General features: G+C 34.0%; 4 protein-coding genes across 11 annotated transcripts in view; 2 read left to right on the forward strand and 2 right to left on the reverse strand.

Annotated features, from left to right (window-relative positions):
- Positions 1-3,352, reverse strand: part of LOC115235867 (glycine N-methyltransferase) — a 7,860-nt gene extending 4,508 nt beyond the window's left edge. Inside the window, exons 1-2 of the mRNA XM_029807944.1 lie at positions 2,463-3,352; positions 749-1,107 (exon numbers count right to left, since the gene is read on the reverse strand). Of these exons, the coding sequence (XP_029663804.1) occupies positions 749-1,082 (334 nt within the window). The 5' untranslated portion in view covers positions 1,083-1,107; positions 2,463-3,352. The remainder of the gene's footprint in view (positions 1-748; positions 1,108-2,462) is intronic.
- A 506-nt stretch (positions 3,353-3,858) lies between these two features.
- On the reverse strand, positions 3,859-5,757 carry LOC115235869 (zinc finger protein 706-like). Of its 3 annotated transcripts, XM_029807949.1 has the most exons (4): positions 5,557-5,757; positions 5,215-5,333; positions 4,762-4,906; positions 3,859-4,672 (listed from the first exon to the last, which is right to left on the reverse strand). In XM_029807949.1, the coding sequence occupies exons 3-4, from the start codon at positions 4,903-4,905 to the stop codon at positions 4,583-4,585; spliced, it is 234 nt and encodes a 77-aa protein (XP_029663809.1). In that variant the 5' UTR covers position 4,906; positions 5,215-5,333; positions 5,557-5,757; the 3' UTR covers positions 3,859-4,582. The 3 variants fall into 3 exon arrangements, with proteins under 3 accessions (XP_029663809.1, XP_029663808.1, XP_029663807.1); XM_029807948.1 differs by lacking the exon at positions 5,215-5,333; XM_029807947.1 differs by lacking the exons at positions 5,215-5,333; positions 5,557-5,757 and adding an exon at positions 5,043-5,174.
- Positions 5,758-5,883: 126 nt separating this feature from the next.
- LOC115235861 (threonine--tRNA ligase, cytoplasmic) lies at positions 5,884-9,315 on the forward strand. 3 transcript variants are annotated; one of them, XM_029807932.1, is made up of 5 exons: positions 5,884-6,032; positions 6,597-6,683; positions 6,871-8,426; positions 8,513-8,802; positions 8,929-9,315. In XM_029807932.1, exons 1-5 carry the CDS (start codon positions 5,979-5,981, stop codon positions 9,075-9,077), a joined length of 2,136 nt encoding a protein of 711 aa, XP_029663792.1. In that variant the 5' UTR covers positions 5,884-5,978; the 3' UTR covers positions 9,078-9,315. The 3 variants fall into 3 exon arrangements, with proteins under 3 accessions (XP_029663792.1, XP_029663791.1, XP_029663793.1); XM_029807931.1 differs by having other exon boundaries at positions 5,917-6,170; XM_029807933.1 differs by having other exon boundaries at positions 5,975-6,032; positions 6,581-6,683.
- Positions 9,316-9,715: 400 nt separating this feature from the next.
- On the forward strand, positions 9,716-16,493 carry LOC115235864 (zinc finger protein ubi-d4 A-like). Of its 4 annotated transcripts, XM_029807937.1 has the most exons (8): positions 9,716-10,248; positions 10,337-10,446; positions 10,688-10,924; positions 11,078-11,283; positions 11,491-11,560; positions 13,572-13,727; positions 14,197-14,232; positions 15,252-16,493. In XM_029807937.1, exons 1-8 carry the CDS (start codon positions 10,157-10,159, stop codon positions 15,758-15,760), a joined length of 1,416 nt encoding a protein of 471 aa, XP_029663797.1. In that variant the 5' UTR covers positions 9,716-10,156; the 3' UTR covers positions 15,761-16,493. The 4 variants fall into 4 exon arrangements, with proteins under 4 accessions (XP_029663797.1, XP_029663798.1, XP_029663799.1 ...); XM_029807938.1 differs by lacking the exon at positions 14,197-14,232; XM_029807939.1 differs by lacking the exons at positions 13,572-13,727; positions 14,197-14,232 and adding an exon at positions 12,404-12,439 and having other exon boundaries at positions 9,725-10,248.
- Positions 16,494-16,731: the final 238 nt, after the last annotated feature.

Genomic DNA, 16,731 nt, shown 5'->3' on the forward strand with positions numbered 1-16,731 from the left:
ATATATACACAGTTTTTTTTGTAAAAAAAGAGATTTTGTAGAGATTTTACAATTATATAATTATAGAAAAAATATTTTATTTGAATTATTTAATTTTATTATTTGCTTTAGTCTTATCAGTGTTCAGATCATTCGCGTTTTTGGTCGACGAATGTGATTAGAATCACGAGGTCGAAGGCCAAGAAATAGAAAATGCTGTTAACCTTCGCTGATAACACGAGAACCCTTCCTGTACTTCTATCCGCTGATAGCGATAAAACAATTCGGCAGTTAATTTCGTGGAGTGATATTGTAAGCGTGTTTTAAACTGTTTTATCTGGCTACAATTTTACATTTTGATTATATACATATATTATTTTCTACGATTGTACACATTAATAATAACAATTGTTATCAGCATGCAAAAAGTTCGTAAATAGAATTCGCAACATTGAACTTACAATCTAGCGTTATCGTATTATCGACTCAAATCTTTTTAAATATATATCGTCTATATATTTTTTATTGTTTCAATCTGGACAAACAGATTCAAGCTGTTGTATCACAACGTTATTTCAAATTTATTTACGTCATTTGATTAATCTTTGCTTTTAAAAGTTACTATCGCTTTATTTTCCTCTTGTTTAAAAGAATATTTTCTCCAAGTGTTTTATTTCTTTCCTTTTCTAATCTTTTCCTTCTAAACTCTTTTTTAGGTCTATTGAGAAATCCCGGTGCTGCTAAAATATTAAACGTCTGATTTGCTCACCCCATTTGTCAAAGGCAGACTCCTTCCTACGTTCCCATCTGGATTTCAGTGCGTACTTGAGCATCTTGTCGGAGGCGTCGATGCTTACGACCTCGAAGCCCTCCTCCAGCAGCATCACGGAGTCGACCCCGGTGCCGCAAGCTACATCCAATATTCGATGGCATCCGTTTTGTCGCAGCAGACCTACCAGAAAGTCCCGATAATTCTGCGTACGTTGCTTAATGTCACCGATGAAGAATTCCCAGACTTTCGCCGCTTTGCCATCCGCGTATTGATCCTTGACACCCTCGGCTGGTGTACCGTGATAACGAGTACGAAATACCGTCGAATCCATAATCGCGCGAAACCTTACGACAAAACTGCGGAATCAAAAAAAAAAAACCGCATACCTTTTATAAAAGTATAATTAAAAGGCGTTGGGATTACATAGTAAAGAATATAAAAGCTCTGTGATATTTTTACAATATCCTTGAAACATTATTAATATATTGTTGCAACCTTGTGCCAGTATTTTGCTCGATTCCATATGTATAGTGTCTCCGTAACATTGCACTGCAGTTTGCGAAATTGCAACATTGCTACAATGTTGCTAAAAAATTCGGTGTCATATATGAATTGAGAGATATAAAAGCAAATTTTTTTTTATTATTGCTAATTATTCGAAATTAATTTAATTCTTATGTATACATATATTTTTTAGAAATATGCGATACTTTATTTAAATAAACATGTGAGTTTATCGAACGCGATATATTCGCGCTGGATTTATACAGTTGTTTATATAAAATATGGATATAGATAATACGAAATATAAACATGATACATTTTATCAAAACGTTAAGATTAAATATAATATATTTATATTAGCACGAGAGATATGATTAAATGTGTGTTATCACATAAAATACAAATATATAATTATAAAACTTTCTAATAATAATCTATTATTAGATGACATGTTCACTTCACGAAACAGAAAAATTTCAATCTACCATTTTATGTCATCAAACTGCATGTAAAATTATTTAAAAGGAAAAAGTTTTATAGATCGGAATTTAATATTTTAATCTAAAAACCAATATGTAACTCACTGTTATATAATTTTGTTAACTATCTTTCTGTATTTCTTTTTTAATAATGCGTTGATTGAATTTAAGGGGTATTTAAGTATACGTAATAATGAGGCTAATGGTTTGATTAATTTCCGTATTAATCATACGTTGATATAATATAATAAATTTTTATCTATAAGATTTCGTAAATAGTTCATATCCGTGATAGCATAGATTCTTATACATAGATTATTATCTCGCGTAAAACTTTCAACGTGAGCCAAACATGTATAAAGTATTTACAATAAAGGCAAAAATGAGTAAAAAAAGAATTCTTTATTTTTCTCTTTTGTAATAAATTTTTCTCTTTTAGTCTCTGTGTTCTTTTCTGAGATAGGTTGTAATGACAGACTAAATATTGATCCATTATTACATAGGTAAATTAAAAGTATATTTCAAGATATCAGTTTTTTTTTCTTATTTTTAATTCAACTTGAAAAAATTAATCTAAATTTAATTAAACTGGGACAATAAAAGAAAATAGAAATTGAGTTAAGTCTAAATTGAATTCTTGCATTTTTCAAATTAATCTCTTTTTATAAATGAGTTAAGTCGCTATTGCATTTTGAGATTGACCGCTTTTGCTTGGAGAGATATCGTACCTTCTATTCCACGAGCAATGATAACGAATCCAAAATCGGAGCTCCAGCTAAAGAATATTGATACAGAAACCACGCTCGTAGAAGTGAATAAAAACTGTCGCGGTGATACAACGATCGCCCGTATTTATATACACCGTGATAAATAAGAATCATTGTAACAGTGTGTGTGTAAATACATATATATACACTAGCTGATACTTCTCAATATGATGTAATCAAATTTTTCTGCGACACAATCGAGAGACGATTCGAGCTTAGTAATGTTGATAAAATAGAGAGTGATTTAACTCATCACGATAATTGTGAAAGACTTCGCGAACGGTCCTCAACATCTCACAAGATGTGATCACGAATCAAGCAAATTATCCGAACAATTAGCAGATATGCCTCTCCCTTTTTTCGGTTGTAAATTAGACATCAAATTACTCTCGATTCATATATATACACTACTATTTCATTCATATATATTTTTTTTCCTCCTGATGTAATAAGTTTTTTTCAAATATAATGCGATGTGACAAATGTAATAATATTAATGTTACGATTGTAAATATAGTTATTACGTCACGAGCGCGCATTACGGTATCAATATTATTATTCAGAAAATATATTTATAGGATATATGACGCAATATACGATGACTTGCGAGTCAATGACTTGTAGAATATAATTTAAAGGAAAGCTAGATGAGAGATGAAAAAAAGATGATAAATTGATTCGTATGCGCGCTCTCGCAGTATTTGCACATATGGTAATGAAGCTTAAATAATTAAAAACAGATGTTTTTGTTCCGCATTTGTGCGTATATATGCGCAAAATTAAAGATATATCCAGAAATATATATTATTATTGAGATATTTTCAAAACAAATTCTATATCAGTTCAATAAAATTGTACAATTCCAATACAAAATCTATCAATCGCCTTGTTTTGTCGCCGGTTCAATTTATATTTTGTTTAAAATGTAAGAAGATTTATAAGAGCCTAAGATGTGCATAATCTGTGTTCTGCCTGAAATATGTTAAAATTATTACGTCACAAGAATAATAAATTTTTTATTAAAGTCGATAACAACTACATGTATTCCACATATATATCGGATTCTTTACATTTTTACAATTATATTAATATAATACAATAATGCAGTTTGAATCAATTATATTCTTAATTTATTATGGTGTTTTAAGTACTACATATATATCCTTTATAAGGATAATATAAAAATGTATTATTTTAATTAGTAGATGTTTTGCAAAACGGAAGGATCAATTATATATGTAGATAATTCAGTACAATACAAAAAATATATATATGTATATAATAAGCTCGATTAGAAATAGAAATAAAAATTTAATCCCTATAAATAGGAGGAAGGGGTTATGTAATAATATCTTCGTTTAGCTATACATTGTGTGTTCTTATTTTAAAGAGCATACAATACAATCAACTATAAATTGGCAGTTGTGTAGTTAAAGATTTTTCAGCATTATATTCAACCTTGTAACTTGAAGAATTGCTTTTATGAGCTCTTATATCAAAATATATATAAGTTAAATGCAACAAAGTCAATGGCAGAAAATATTATTCTTTCATAATTTATAATACAAAATAAGATTCATAATGAGGAAAGATTCTTCATAAATTTTCATAATCTTTGTTATCTTAAAATACTCTTTCTTTTTAATATATACAGAAAAAATGATTTAAAATCTGTTTATTCATTTATATCTTATATATTATCTCTCTTTGTAACAGAAATAGGAAATTAATGCTATATTCTCTCCTTTCTTACATTGAAATATATTCTTCGCGCCATCGAGTTTATCAACTTTATTTAGAAACGTACACAAGATTATATGTAATTATGCTTACGTGAAAAAAGTGTTGGCTTCTATAAATCAAGACTTTTCATAAGTAAATCATCAATTATGTCTCTAATGTTCTGAGTGGTGCACAACAATCTGTTGAATGCAATAGATCAGTTAAAACACTAACAAGGTTTTATTCATTTTCTGAAACTATGCAATGATCAGATGAACGTTGAACTATATCACTTTGTCAGTTGCAACACATTTTTCCAGCACCCTAGCCCAATTGTCACTGTACAAAAGTTCGTACCCTCATACATTCTTTAAATCGTCAGGCAGTTCATTCTTGGGATGTTTATTCTCAAAGTGTTGCTTGTAAGTTTTAGGATCTGGCATTTGAGCCTGTAAATAAAACAATTTGTTATAGTAAAACAATTTGTTAAATATATATAAGTGCCAAGACATTTATAAAAATCTATAAAGGTTCGAACCTTGCATACAGAACACACATGTACAAGTGCTTTCTGCGCTGCCTTCTTCTGATCATTGGCGCTATGTCCCTGTTGTTTCTTCAATTTTGCACTTTTTTCCGCTGCTTTAGCTTGAGATTGTATCTTTTGTTGTCCACGAGCCATTCTGGAAAGAAAAACACACACATATATATACAAGTGAAAACACATCTCAAATAATATTGACAATAAAAATATGCTTTCGCAGCCTTGTTTCCTCCCGCACATCCGCAAAGTTCATTGACCAAGAGAGTCGAACTAACTTTAGAATATAGCCAGCCAGTAACATATCTAACGTCTCTTCTGGTACAATAAATCTAATCTTATGTTTCCAGTGATTATCATCGACTGTCAATACAACTGCCAGTCTTTCCTATCTCTCGCGACTATTATTTCTGGAAATGAAATACAAAAACTATATTGTATATATCCTACCTGAAACGCCGAAAACGTGCGATCGAAAATATCCGCAGGGCTCGCCGAAATTATTCACCTGCCGCGATAAATCGCGCGTTCGCTTTAACACAGTCCGGAGGTAAGATGTAAGGTCGCCGCTTTCAGTCGATGGAAGAAAAAAAAATACGGAGTAAACTTTCTATCCGAGGAGAGTATGTACATTTCACCACGAAGCGAGCGAGAAAGCATAGAAGCCTGCGTGTCTTTCGCAAAATTTCTCTTTCCTCTCTACCTCCTCCGCCAAAAATATGCCTGTCTCGTTTAACAAGTGCAGATGGTGCAACGTGGTGCAGCTGCTTCAAGCAATCCCAGATTTCTTACCTATCCGCGGATAAACCGGTAGACGCGTTTTTGTTCTGCCTTCCAGATTTTCCAGATTCGGTGACCGAAATCTCCTGCTCCGCGACGATGGAAGCGCGGCTGGTGTTCTCGCCCTCGCCGTCCTTTCTCGCGCCGAGGGAGAAATCTTTTTTTCCCCCAGCTGTGCTCCGATATTCCGTCCGATATTGCTGGCGGTGCCAGTACTGGCGGCAGTGTTGCCAAGATAGAAAAAATATTTCCTACATATTGCGTTCGAAAATCTATTCGTTGGACAAAAGGAGGAAAAATTTCTTTGCCCTGATTGGTCAATAAATGATACTTGCGGCGAGTAGATTTTTGAATGCACATTTGGTAGAAGCGGCAATATTGGTTTCTTCACGAGAAACACGATACATTTGTCTTGATCGTGTGATACGTCCGACATGAGTGACAACGTGGTAGCTGACGTACAAAATCTGACTTTGACGGAGGATAAGGCACGAATCCCTTAACTTTACATATAATTCGGCTTCTCTAATGGTTCTTTGTTCTTTGATATTGTTAAAACTACTATGTTGACAAGCTTTCGCGTTTGTAGGACCGTTTACTGCGGTACTAAGTGGACACATGCTCGGGTTGGTTAAGATATATTTTTGTCTCTCTGGCTTTTCCTTATGGCAATTGTTACACGAATAAAGCTCACGTGCATTTCTCTTGCTGTTTTCTATTGTCTAACAATGCAGCCGCGTGTCTTTTGTTTATAACTGGCCGATCATTGATAATGACAGAATAATCGATATAATCTGACGTAATATACGACTATTATTTCTTGTAAAAAATGCCTGAGAATGCCGATCCTAACTTAACCTAACATACGTTCACCTAATATATGTTAAGTGTCATAAAAACCGAAAAATAACTACTCAGTTGACAGTGCGTTAAATATATACATTAAAAAAAGAAAAAAATCTGATATATGTGATTTCATGTATAATTTAATACATCACATAAATTCGAAAGTACAGGTAGCGTTTTTCTATTTTAGATTCTTTTGTTTTTAGACAAAGGCGATGAAGGCATACAAGAAGAAAAATGCTGTGGTGGAGAAGTCTATATCTGAGCTTAATCCTTGGCCCTCGTACATTCAGGTAAATCAAGATTATTGTGGAAATAAATTTAACAGTTTCCTCTTTATGAATAGAGAATCGCTCTTGAGATTTTGGTTGCAAAATTTTCATAATGTATATTAAGTAAATAGAGAACAAACTAAAAAGAAATATACAAGTAGAAATATATGTTGATTCTTTTTTTGTAAAGTTTTGTATATTTTTATAGGATCGTATTATATTATGGGACAAGTTGAAAAAGGAGTACGAGGATGAATTAGCTACAAAAACTCCTGTCGATATAACTGTGACTCTTCCTGATGGCAAAAAGGTATCTGCTCAGTCCTGGCGTACAACTCCTTATGAAGTCGCAAGAAGTATTAGTCAAGGATTGGCGGACAATACTGTAATTGCAAAGGTCAATAATGAATTGTGGGATCTTGACAGACCTTTAGAATATGATTGCAAACTGCAATTATTGAAATTTGATGATCCGGAAGGTCGGCAAGTGTTTTGGCATTCCAGTGCTCATATTCTCGGGGAAGCTATGGAAAGAGTATATGGTGGTTGCCTTTGTTACGGACCTCCTATCGAAAATGGCTTTTACTATGATATGTATCTGGGAGACAAAGGCATTTCTAATACGGACTTTCCTTATTTGGAAAATCTATACAAGAGTATTGCTAAAGAGAAACAAACATTTGAACGGCTAGTGATGACAAAGGAGGACCTTTTGGAGATGTTTAAGTACAATGAATTTAAAGTACGGATTATTAACGAAAAGATACATACGCCCACTACTACGGTTTACAGATGCGGCCCGTTGATCGATTTGTGCAGGGGACCGCATGTCAGGCACACGGGCAAGATTAAAGCTCTCAAGGTTACGAAAAATTCGTCCACGTACTGGGAGGGAAATGCTAACGCAGAGTCATTGCAGAGAGTTTATGGAATAAGCTTTCCTGATGCTAAGCAATTGAAAGAATGGGAGAAGTTTCAAGAAGAGGCGGCCAAACGAGATCACAGAAAAATCGGGAAAGAACAGGAGCTATTCTTCTTCCACGAGCTATCGCCTGGTTCTTGTTTTTTCCAACCACGCGGCGCATACATATACAATACGTTGGTCGAATTTATTCGTTCCGAGTACAGAAAGAGAGGATTCCAGGAAGTGATTAGTCCAAACATTTATAATAGTAAATTGTGGCAGACTTCTGGACACTGGCAACATTACGCCGAAAATATGTTCTGTTTCGATGTGGAAAAGGAAACCTTTGCATTGAAACCCATGAATTGTCCAGGCCATTGCATGATATTCGACGTTCGATGTAGATCGTGGCGCGAGCTGCCGCTCAGAATGGCGGATTTCGGCGTGCTGCATCGTAATGAATTGTCGGGCGCGTTAACGGGTCTTACCAGAGTAAGACGGTTCCAACAGGACGATGCGCACATATTCTGCTCTATCGATCAAATTAAAGATGAAATGTTAGGCGCTCTCGACTTTTTACGGCACGTTTATTCCATTTTTGGTTTTACGTTTAATTTATGTCTGTCCACGCGACCTGAGAAGTATTTGGGCGATCTAGAAGTTTGGGACCGCGCCGAAAAAGCGTTGGAGGACAGTCTGAATGCATTTGGTCAACCATGGACCCTTAATCCTCAAGATGGTGCATTCTATGGACCTAAAATCGACATAACACTTATGGATGCACTTAAAAGGGCTCATCAGACTGCTACAATACAATTGGATTTCCAGTTGCCAATTAGATTCAATCTGTCTTACGTTAAGTAAGAATATTTATATTAGAAGCTTCACACACACTAAATATTTTGATCAAATATCTGAATATTGATTACTATATTTTCTTATACAGTGAAGCTGGAGAGAAAACACGTCCAGTTATTATACACAGAGCTATTCTGGGTTCTGTAGAGCGTATGGTTGCTATTCTAACTGAATCATATGGAGGAAAATGGCCATACTGGCTTTCTCCTCGACAAGCAATGGTTGTGCCGGTAGTGTCACAATTCGATGACTATGCTTATGAAGTAAAACAGAAGCTTTGGGACGCTGGCGTTATGGTAGAAGTCGACACTGATTCGAGCGATACTTTGAACAAAAAGATTCGCAATGCTCAGCTTGCACAGTTCAACTTTATACTTGGTATGTACCAAATTTGTTCAATAAGATAATTTATTTAAAATTATATTATTTGGTGAAATAAAAATAATACTCTGATCATTCTGATATAATTTGCTTTTATACTAACATGTACACATTTTATTGCAGTTGTGGGAGAGAAGGAACGTAATGCTGGCACAGTGAACATAAGAACGAGAGACAATGTCGTGCACGGGGAAATGGCAGTAGAGGAATTGATCACAAAATTGAAAATTATGAAGGAAACGAGAGATCTAAGTGGTGAATTAAAGTCTTAATCTAACATTATCTCATATTAAAAAGGATTTATTTATTTCTAGATATTATATGATATCTTGATAAGTCAATAGGTAACTTAATTATGATTAAACTCTCTTTATTGTAAATTATTTCTTTTTTCTTTTTGCACATTTCAAAAATATGCATTTTTATTTTTTGTGGTGTATTTTATAATATGAATCAAGTGTCACAAGAAGCGGATTAATATGATAATTAATACAATTTATAAAATGTCAAGTTTTGCATTTATTATGTTTCTTGAATGGTGTGAAATCCCTTCTTTATAAATATACAAAAACAGATATAAGAGGATATAATTTATACATATTTTACTGTGTACAGTATTTTTATTATTTATAAATATTTTATTATTTACTTATTATAAACAATTTTTGTACATTGCATTTTGTTATAATGCATAGACAATTAATATGATCACATATAAAGAAATTTGACAGCTTTTATTGAGCATATTTTTTATCATTATACATATATACATGATTATGATTCAAAAGTATTTATCAAAATGGCTGTGCTTTTTGATTTTGATAATTGGTAATTTTTATTATTTAGATAATATGCAAAATATATATTATGCTGTATCTTTTTTTTTATTTCGAAAATAAATCTTTAATTTCCTTATATCCTGTACGTCGATTTCCTATATTCTATTTATTCTCTTTATTTTAGATAGGTATTCCTGCTCTGATTTCCTCTCTCCTAAGATTGTTCTTTTTTCCAGTATTCAATTTTACTTCTGCGCATGTGTCATCATGTATGAGAGAGAAAGAGAGAGAGAGATCCTAGAATAGAGGAGAAATCGACTGTATAATTAAATATATAAAAATTGTTTTTTTCTGTCCCACTCATCTTATAGCAATAATTTTATGTATTGCCAGTAATGTATCTTTTGTTAGTATTATTTGTACCATTATTTGAGACTGTATATCCTTTAACTTTGTTGATATTAGAGCGCGACATTTGATCGTCGTAGTGTCACTTCCGGGAAGAAGAGGGACCGGTACAAAAGCAACGTAACGGAGCGTAACCCGTAACGTCTGGTAACATCGGGTCGAAGATGACAGCGGTGGCTATGCCCCCCGCAATGTCCCACAATAATAATGGGATAATACAAGTAGTGAACGAAAGTAATTTAAGTAAGATAGAGAGGTACGTATTTCTCTCTGTGTTCCGTTTTGTCGTAAAGTTCGATCATCTCGCGCAGAGCAATCGCAAGTAATTATTGATCTGCTTGCAGCTTCCTCAACGACACGGCTTACAGAGAAGCCATTGAAAACTCCTCTAATTATAATAGCCGATTATGCCGAGAACGACGTCTTCGCATGCCCTTCCTCGACTCGCAAACAGGTACGTCAGATTAAACATCATGATAATTTTATCTTTACAATAATTGTAGAATTAATTAATATGTGTGCGTTTTAGCATTATTAATTAATTTAATTTATATTAATATTAATAGTTTTTATATTTTTATAAATAACTATATTATAATTGTGTTTAACACATCAATTACAATTAAAATTATTGTAATTATTTATTTAAGATTTTGTCTTTAAATGATAATATTTAGGCTTTTGTAAAATTACAGGTGTGGCACAGAATCATTCTGCGCTTTTTATGTCCTCGAGAGAAAGATTACCAGGTTTGTTACATGGTCAAATTTACACCTATCCAAGCAAAAGATGGCGAAAGAAACGACGGCAATACTTGATGCATTATTTGCATCCAAAACGAGGACCAAGAGGTGATACGGAGGATGGAATAGAAGGTGTCGAAGCTGTTACGCACATAAATGATGATAGCAAAGATTCAGTAGTGCTTAAAGGTAAACAAAAACAGATAAATATTTTATAGCATATATTATAACGGATAAAATTATATATTATACAAAAAATATTTTTATCTCGTTATATAAATCATATAATTTAGACATTGGTATTACTAAGCTGCATTGTAAATAAAAATTGAATGTTTTCAGATGAACACAGTAAAGACGCTTGGTATTATGACGAACAAGATATGTTAGACATGGATGCCTATGACGAACCTGATCCTGAAAGTGATTACGATTATGAAGAGAGTTATAGTAGTAAAAGAAAACGCAGGAAAACTCGTGGTGGTGGCCACCATCCTGCTCGTAGTCATCCACCTTCGACAGATAGTCCAGGCGGTAAACGAACAAAGGTATATAGGGATATATATATTTATAGATAATATAAATATTTCGAATATAAAATATTAATATAATACGATAAATCAACATATATATATCTATCTTGAGGCAATAATATATTTATGCGTTAATTTTATGTGCAAGGTGCTCTTAAATTTACACGAATTTATGATCAATCTGCATAAATGTACAAATAATGTAATTTATATCTAATGCAGGGTGGGGGCCGCGGACGCAAAAAAGCCAACTACGACTCTGTTGACACTGATAAACCATTCGTTTGTGACCGTAAGTTTAATCATAGATACAACTACAAATGACTATTCTTCCTGTTATTAGTTTATTATAAATATTATTATTATTATTCTTAGTTCTCTGAAATCTATTTCAAATAAGTTATGAACTATTTTTTCGTTACAAAATTTGTTAATTTTATCCCATGTTTATATGATGCCCCATATAATACACCACGACACAAAAGTTAGATTATGATATAAAATAAGATAGAAACTCGAAATAAATTGTTAAATATTATAGTTAAATAATCTTATATATGTCAGACAACACAGTAATTATATAATGCGAAAAGTTGCTTATTTTCTCATTTCTTACTTTTAATTCGATACAATTTATTCAGAGAGACTGATCAGAGTATATCATATTGACTGGTGTTTTTAGTCATATCTAAATTCAAGTAACACATGAAAATTTGAGTAGGCAGATCCAGAAACTTATATTTAGTTATTTTATTTTATTCTTCTTTATTCGAGTAGGAGCAATTAAAGTATGATTCTGAGTGCAAGGCAAAGACTAGTCATATTTTCCAAATATACAAAATTTTGTGCATAAATAGTATATATGCTTCTTAAATTTATGCTTTCAAATGTTTTTAATGATATTCAAGCCAGTATGATAAAAGTGATTTGATTTTGCATTTTATTATGAAAAAGATATATTTGTGTATTTCTTTCATTTTTTTTTTCGTATTTTACCTGTTGTGTGAGAACAAATGGGAATGCTTTATATCTTAATGTATGAAAAAGCGATAATTATTTGTGTTGCATCTCTTGCAGTAGCATGCTTCTGCAATATAGAATATATTTAATTTCTTTTTCTTCTATATACTTTAAGAGAACGAGAGGGATGAGATCTTATCGAATTATCTAAGTTAGTGTATTAAATTTATGCTTTCAAATGTTTTTCTACATTTATTAATCAAATTAAAAATAATCAAAAGATGAATATAAACTTTCTGCAAATAATTTGAGTAATTATTCCATTACTGTGCTGAAATCACACATCTTGTACATTGCTAATTCTCTTAACATTTGTCATTCTTAATAATCATATTTTACTCTAATTAAAATAAAACGGGTAAATTACTAACAAACTATTATCATATCAATCAAATGCTTGAAATTTAATTGACAATTTACACTATCATCGCGTAACATTTAAATTCATCATTGAAATATAATCTAAAAAAGCAGCTGATTTTTACATTTACAAGATATGAATAAGACATTGATTTACAAATGTGTTTTTGTTTCGGGAGAAACAGCTCATTTATATGCTTATTATGCGCAAATTTATGGAATTCAATTATATTTATAGCATTAGCAAACAAGAGAACGAAAAGATAAAAAAAAGAAATTGAGATTACATTTTGAACAAACTTGATATTCTCTTCTTGAAGGAGTATAAAATAGTCATTACTAATTTGGTCAAACATTTCCAGACACAAAGTCTATAAATTAACTCGAATGTGCCTGCAATCTGTTTACTTCTTGAAACCACTCCTGTTAGACTAGCAGATGATCTAAAGACATTTGGTCTGGTCGTACCAAGAGCTCGTGTTAAAGAGACAATTTTAACAGAACATTGAACTCCGTTCATTGACGATCGAGCTAATGTCACCGGCCCAAATATCTTCGGACTAGTTCTACCTGCAATAATAACAGAGCAAGAATGTACTGGCTCAACACTGTAGCGAGCTCATTCTGTAGGAGTACAAGCATCAAGCCTTGCATCGTATTAGTTTTGCTTCTTGGGCTGGAACTCCTTCACTGCTTGTCCACATATAGACTCGTAGGTGGATAGGGATGTGTACTGGTGCGGAAGGTGTGCAAATGCTATCCCTGACCACCACCCCGCGTCCCCCCACCCCTACCCCTATCAGCTTTTCTGATGTCCCATATGATATTACCTCCCTTGATCGTCCGTTAAACAAAAAGGTCTGTCTTATCATTGGACGTTGCATTGGATGGATTGCGGGAAAACAGTATTTGCACTTTTGCAGTATGCAGCGCACGGTATAAGACCAGACCTGGTCTGGTCTACCATTACGGTCATTCCCACTCTACTTCCTCCGGTGATCCTGCTAAGGAACTAAGTCCCAGTCCTGCCGAAGTTGAACCTAGGAGCGTTGCAGACACCGCTGCTTCGAACCAGCCAGGTTGGAGCCAAAATCAGCTCAGTTTTCTCACTTTCCTTTAAACCCCGCGTTTCTCAAACCTTTGATCCAATCTCCTCCTCCATCTGCCATCATTTTCAATCTTGTCCCATTCATGCAACTACTTATCCAAGAACTTATATCCTGATATAACAACCTAATATATATTTATAAATTTTTTTACATGTACTGCAAATGCATGCATTGCAAATAAGATATCGTTATATCTTTTTCTTTCTAATCTTAAATTTATATTTCTCAAAATATGTATGTATGGAATTTATGCCTTTCTAACATCTAATTATATATTATATGTCTAATTATATATTAATTTTATTGTGTGAGAACAAATGGGAATGCTTTATATCTTAATGTATGAAAAAGCGATAATTATTTGTGTTGCATCTCTTGCAGTAGCATGCTTCTGCAATATAGAATATATTTAATTTCTTTTTCTTCTATATACTTTAAGAGAACGAGAGGGATGAGATCTTATCGAATTATCTAAGTTAGTGTATTTTTTTTCTTTAACGTTAATGTGTTTACAGCGTTTTTATTCTTGAGCGTCTTGTATGTGTGTGCGTGTTCTTTTTTTTGGTAATTTGTAGCTCCTTTTATTAGTATCTCCCTGTTCAGCATGATTATAGTTTTTACGAATGAGTCTAACAAACAAAGATTTTTCTTTTTTTTTTTTTTGCTGTTTTGACGCTTGTGTATTTCTCCTAGAGCGATTTTGGCTTCGATTCTCCTATTAATGAATGTTAAGGCTTCGTTGATTCAAATAGGTATCTTTGAAGTTATTTGTAGTTACAATATGTTTGAAAAATCGTTTGTTTGTATCTGTCTCTATATTTGGAATCGATATATCTCGTCGTTATATCTTTGGATTTTGCTGCTGGTGATGGAATGATTGACATGTGCATTTTGTTATACTTACATATAATCAGATTTGTTTTTTCCTTGTTGTAACAATTTGTTAGATATTTATGAATGTTTAGAATAATTGATTCTGTTATCTGAAAAAAATGCGATAATTTGAGCAATGGGCTTTACAATCTATATAAAATTATATATAAATATAATATATACAGAGTGTTTCAATTATAATTATTATTCTTGTTTTTACAGTCAATTTCTTTCGACGTAAAACTTTATAACAATTAGAATTAAAATTGAAACCTTATTAAAACAGACAAAAAATGCAAATTATAGTAAATTTTTTCTAAACTCTAATCTTGTTTTCCAAATTTTTCAATTTTTATCTTTGCCTCTTTTAATTTTGAGTTTAATTTTCATAGTTTTAGAGAATTTTCTGGATATTCGAGTCGTTTCGAATTCTATTTTAGCCCATAACTTTGATATAACCGAATCGATTACGAACGGATGTTCACAAAAAGAGAGAAAGAGAGAGAAAAAGAGTAAAAAAATACGACTTGATTGTATCTATCATATAAAACCAGTGTGCATGGTCCAACAGCTTATGACGGCAAAGCGCAACTGTGGGTATGTTGATCGGTTTGTGATCAGGTGGTACGCGTCGGGGTCGTCAGAACACTACTTCCTCGAGTACCTCGAGTCCCTCCCCGGCGGCTCCAGCCGTCGCATCCGCTACGGGAGCGACGTCGCAACCATCGCAACAGTCGCAACAGCAGCTGCAGCCGGCATCCGCGCAGACGCCCGTCGCTCCAGCGTCGCCCACCGTCTCGGTGACCAAGGAAGATCATCTACCTGCCGCGTCCTCGCCCGGCGGCACCGCCGTCCCGTCGCTCTCCTCAGCGGAGACTGCGACGGGAGGGTCACCCACCCCTGGAGGAGGAGGAGGTGGTGGAGGAGGACCGACCATGGAGAAGAAGGCCGGCGGCAAGTCATCCGCGGCGCAACCGTCCCCGTATTGCGACTTCTGCCTGGGTGACGCGCGCGAGAACAAGAAGACGGGCGGATCCGAGGAGTTGGTGTCGTGCAGCGACTGTGGCCGCTCAGGTAAGCCAGAGGAAAAGATCAAGCGCAAGTATACCAGGAGAGCGAATCACAATTAAACTCGATCGGGCACGACGACGACTACGGTGACGAGAGACGACGACGACGACGACGACGATGACGATGATGAGGATAAATGATGGTGATGATGATAATATACATATATATTCTGAATCGAGAGACGGTAAGATTCGTTCCGTGTCTATACGGACGGTACTATTTTCTACATCTCTTTGCGAGCCTATCGCGCACTGCGTCCTGTGAATATATAGCCAGATACAACTCAAAAACAAAATCAGGAGATCAGTATATACACGTCGCAATACCTCGAGTATGCTTCCGCGCGACTGAGATGTGAGTAGCAGCTTATTTATGAAACGCGGGATATGTGACTTAGTGATGATTTAGCGATACGAGATGGTTTAATGTCGGCAATATCTGATACGCCGATATCGGCATATAGCGTTATTGGGTATATATATATATACGTGTTCACGCTATAATTGTTTATACTTCCATGTTTCAGCTGTTAACATCGTGAAAGATATTGAGTAACTTGTTAATTTTACGACACAAGCAAGCGTACGTGCTCTTCCTTACGCAAAGAGAGGATCGCTGTTTCCTCCCCCTCCCTATTCGTATATTCCAAACGTATCTATAATTGTTAAACGCGCAATATCGAGATGTTTAGAATTATCTGTTACATTTGTAATAATTTGAGGATTCTGCCTTTCTTTTCGTTGATGCGCATCACGTGTACGCGTGTAGCCGTTAAAAAAAAAAAAAATATCGTAGAAATGAAATCTGTTATCAGTTTTGTGCAGACCATGTTTTCTATAAATCTTCGCTTTAAGTTGTTAAGATAAACAGATAAAAAAAAAAAGAGAGGAGATAACTTTTTGAGTTGTATAGGGTTACAATTGTCGCGCGTGACGCACTTTTTTCGTCACTGCCGTCAAGGGTAATAGAAACGTGCTGAAATGTGCAACTCCCCGGGTGCAATAATTAAGGAGAGAGAGAGAGAGAGAGA

This window comes from Formica exsecta, unplaced genomic scaffold (assembly GCF_003651465.1).
Source record: "Formica exsecta isolate Colony F162 unplaced genomic scaffold, ASM365146v1 scaffold236, whole genome shotgun sequence".
Classification (NCBI taxonomy): domain Eukaryota; kingdom Metazoa; phylum Arthropoda; class Insecta; order Hymenoptera; family Formicidae; genus Formica; species Formica exsecta.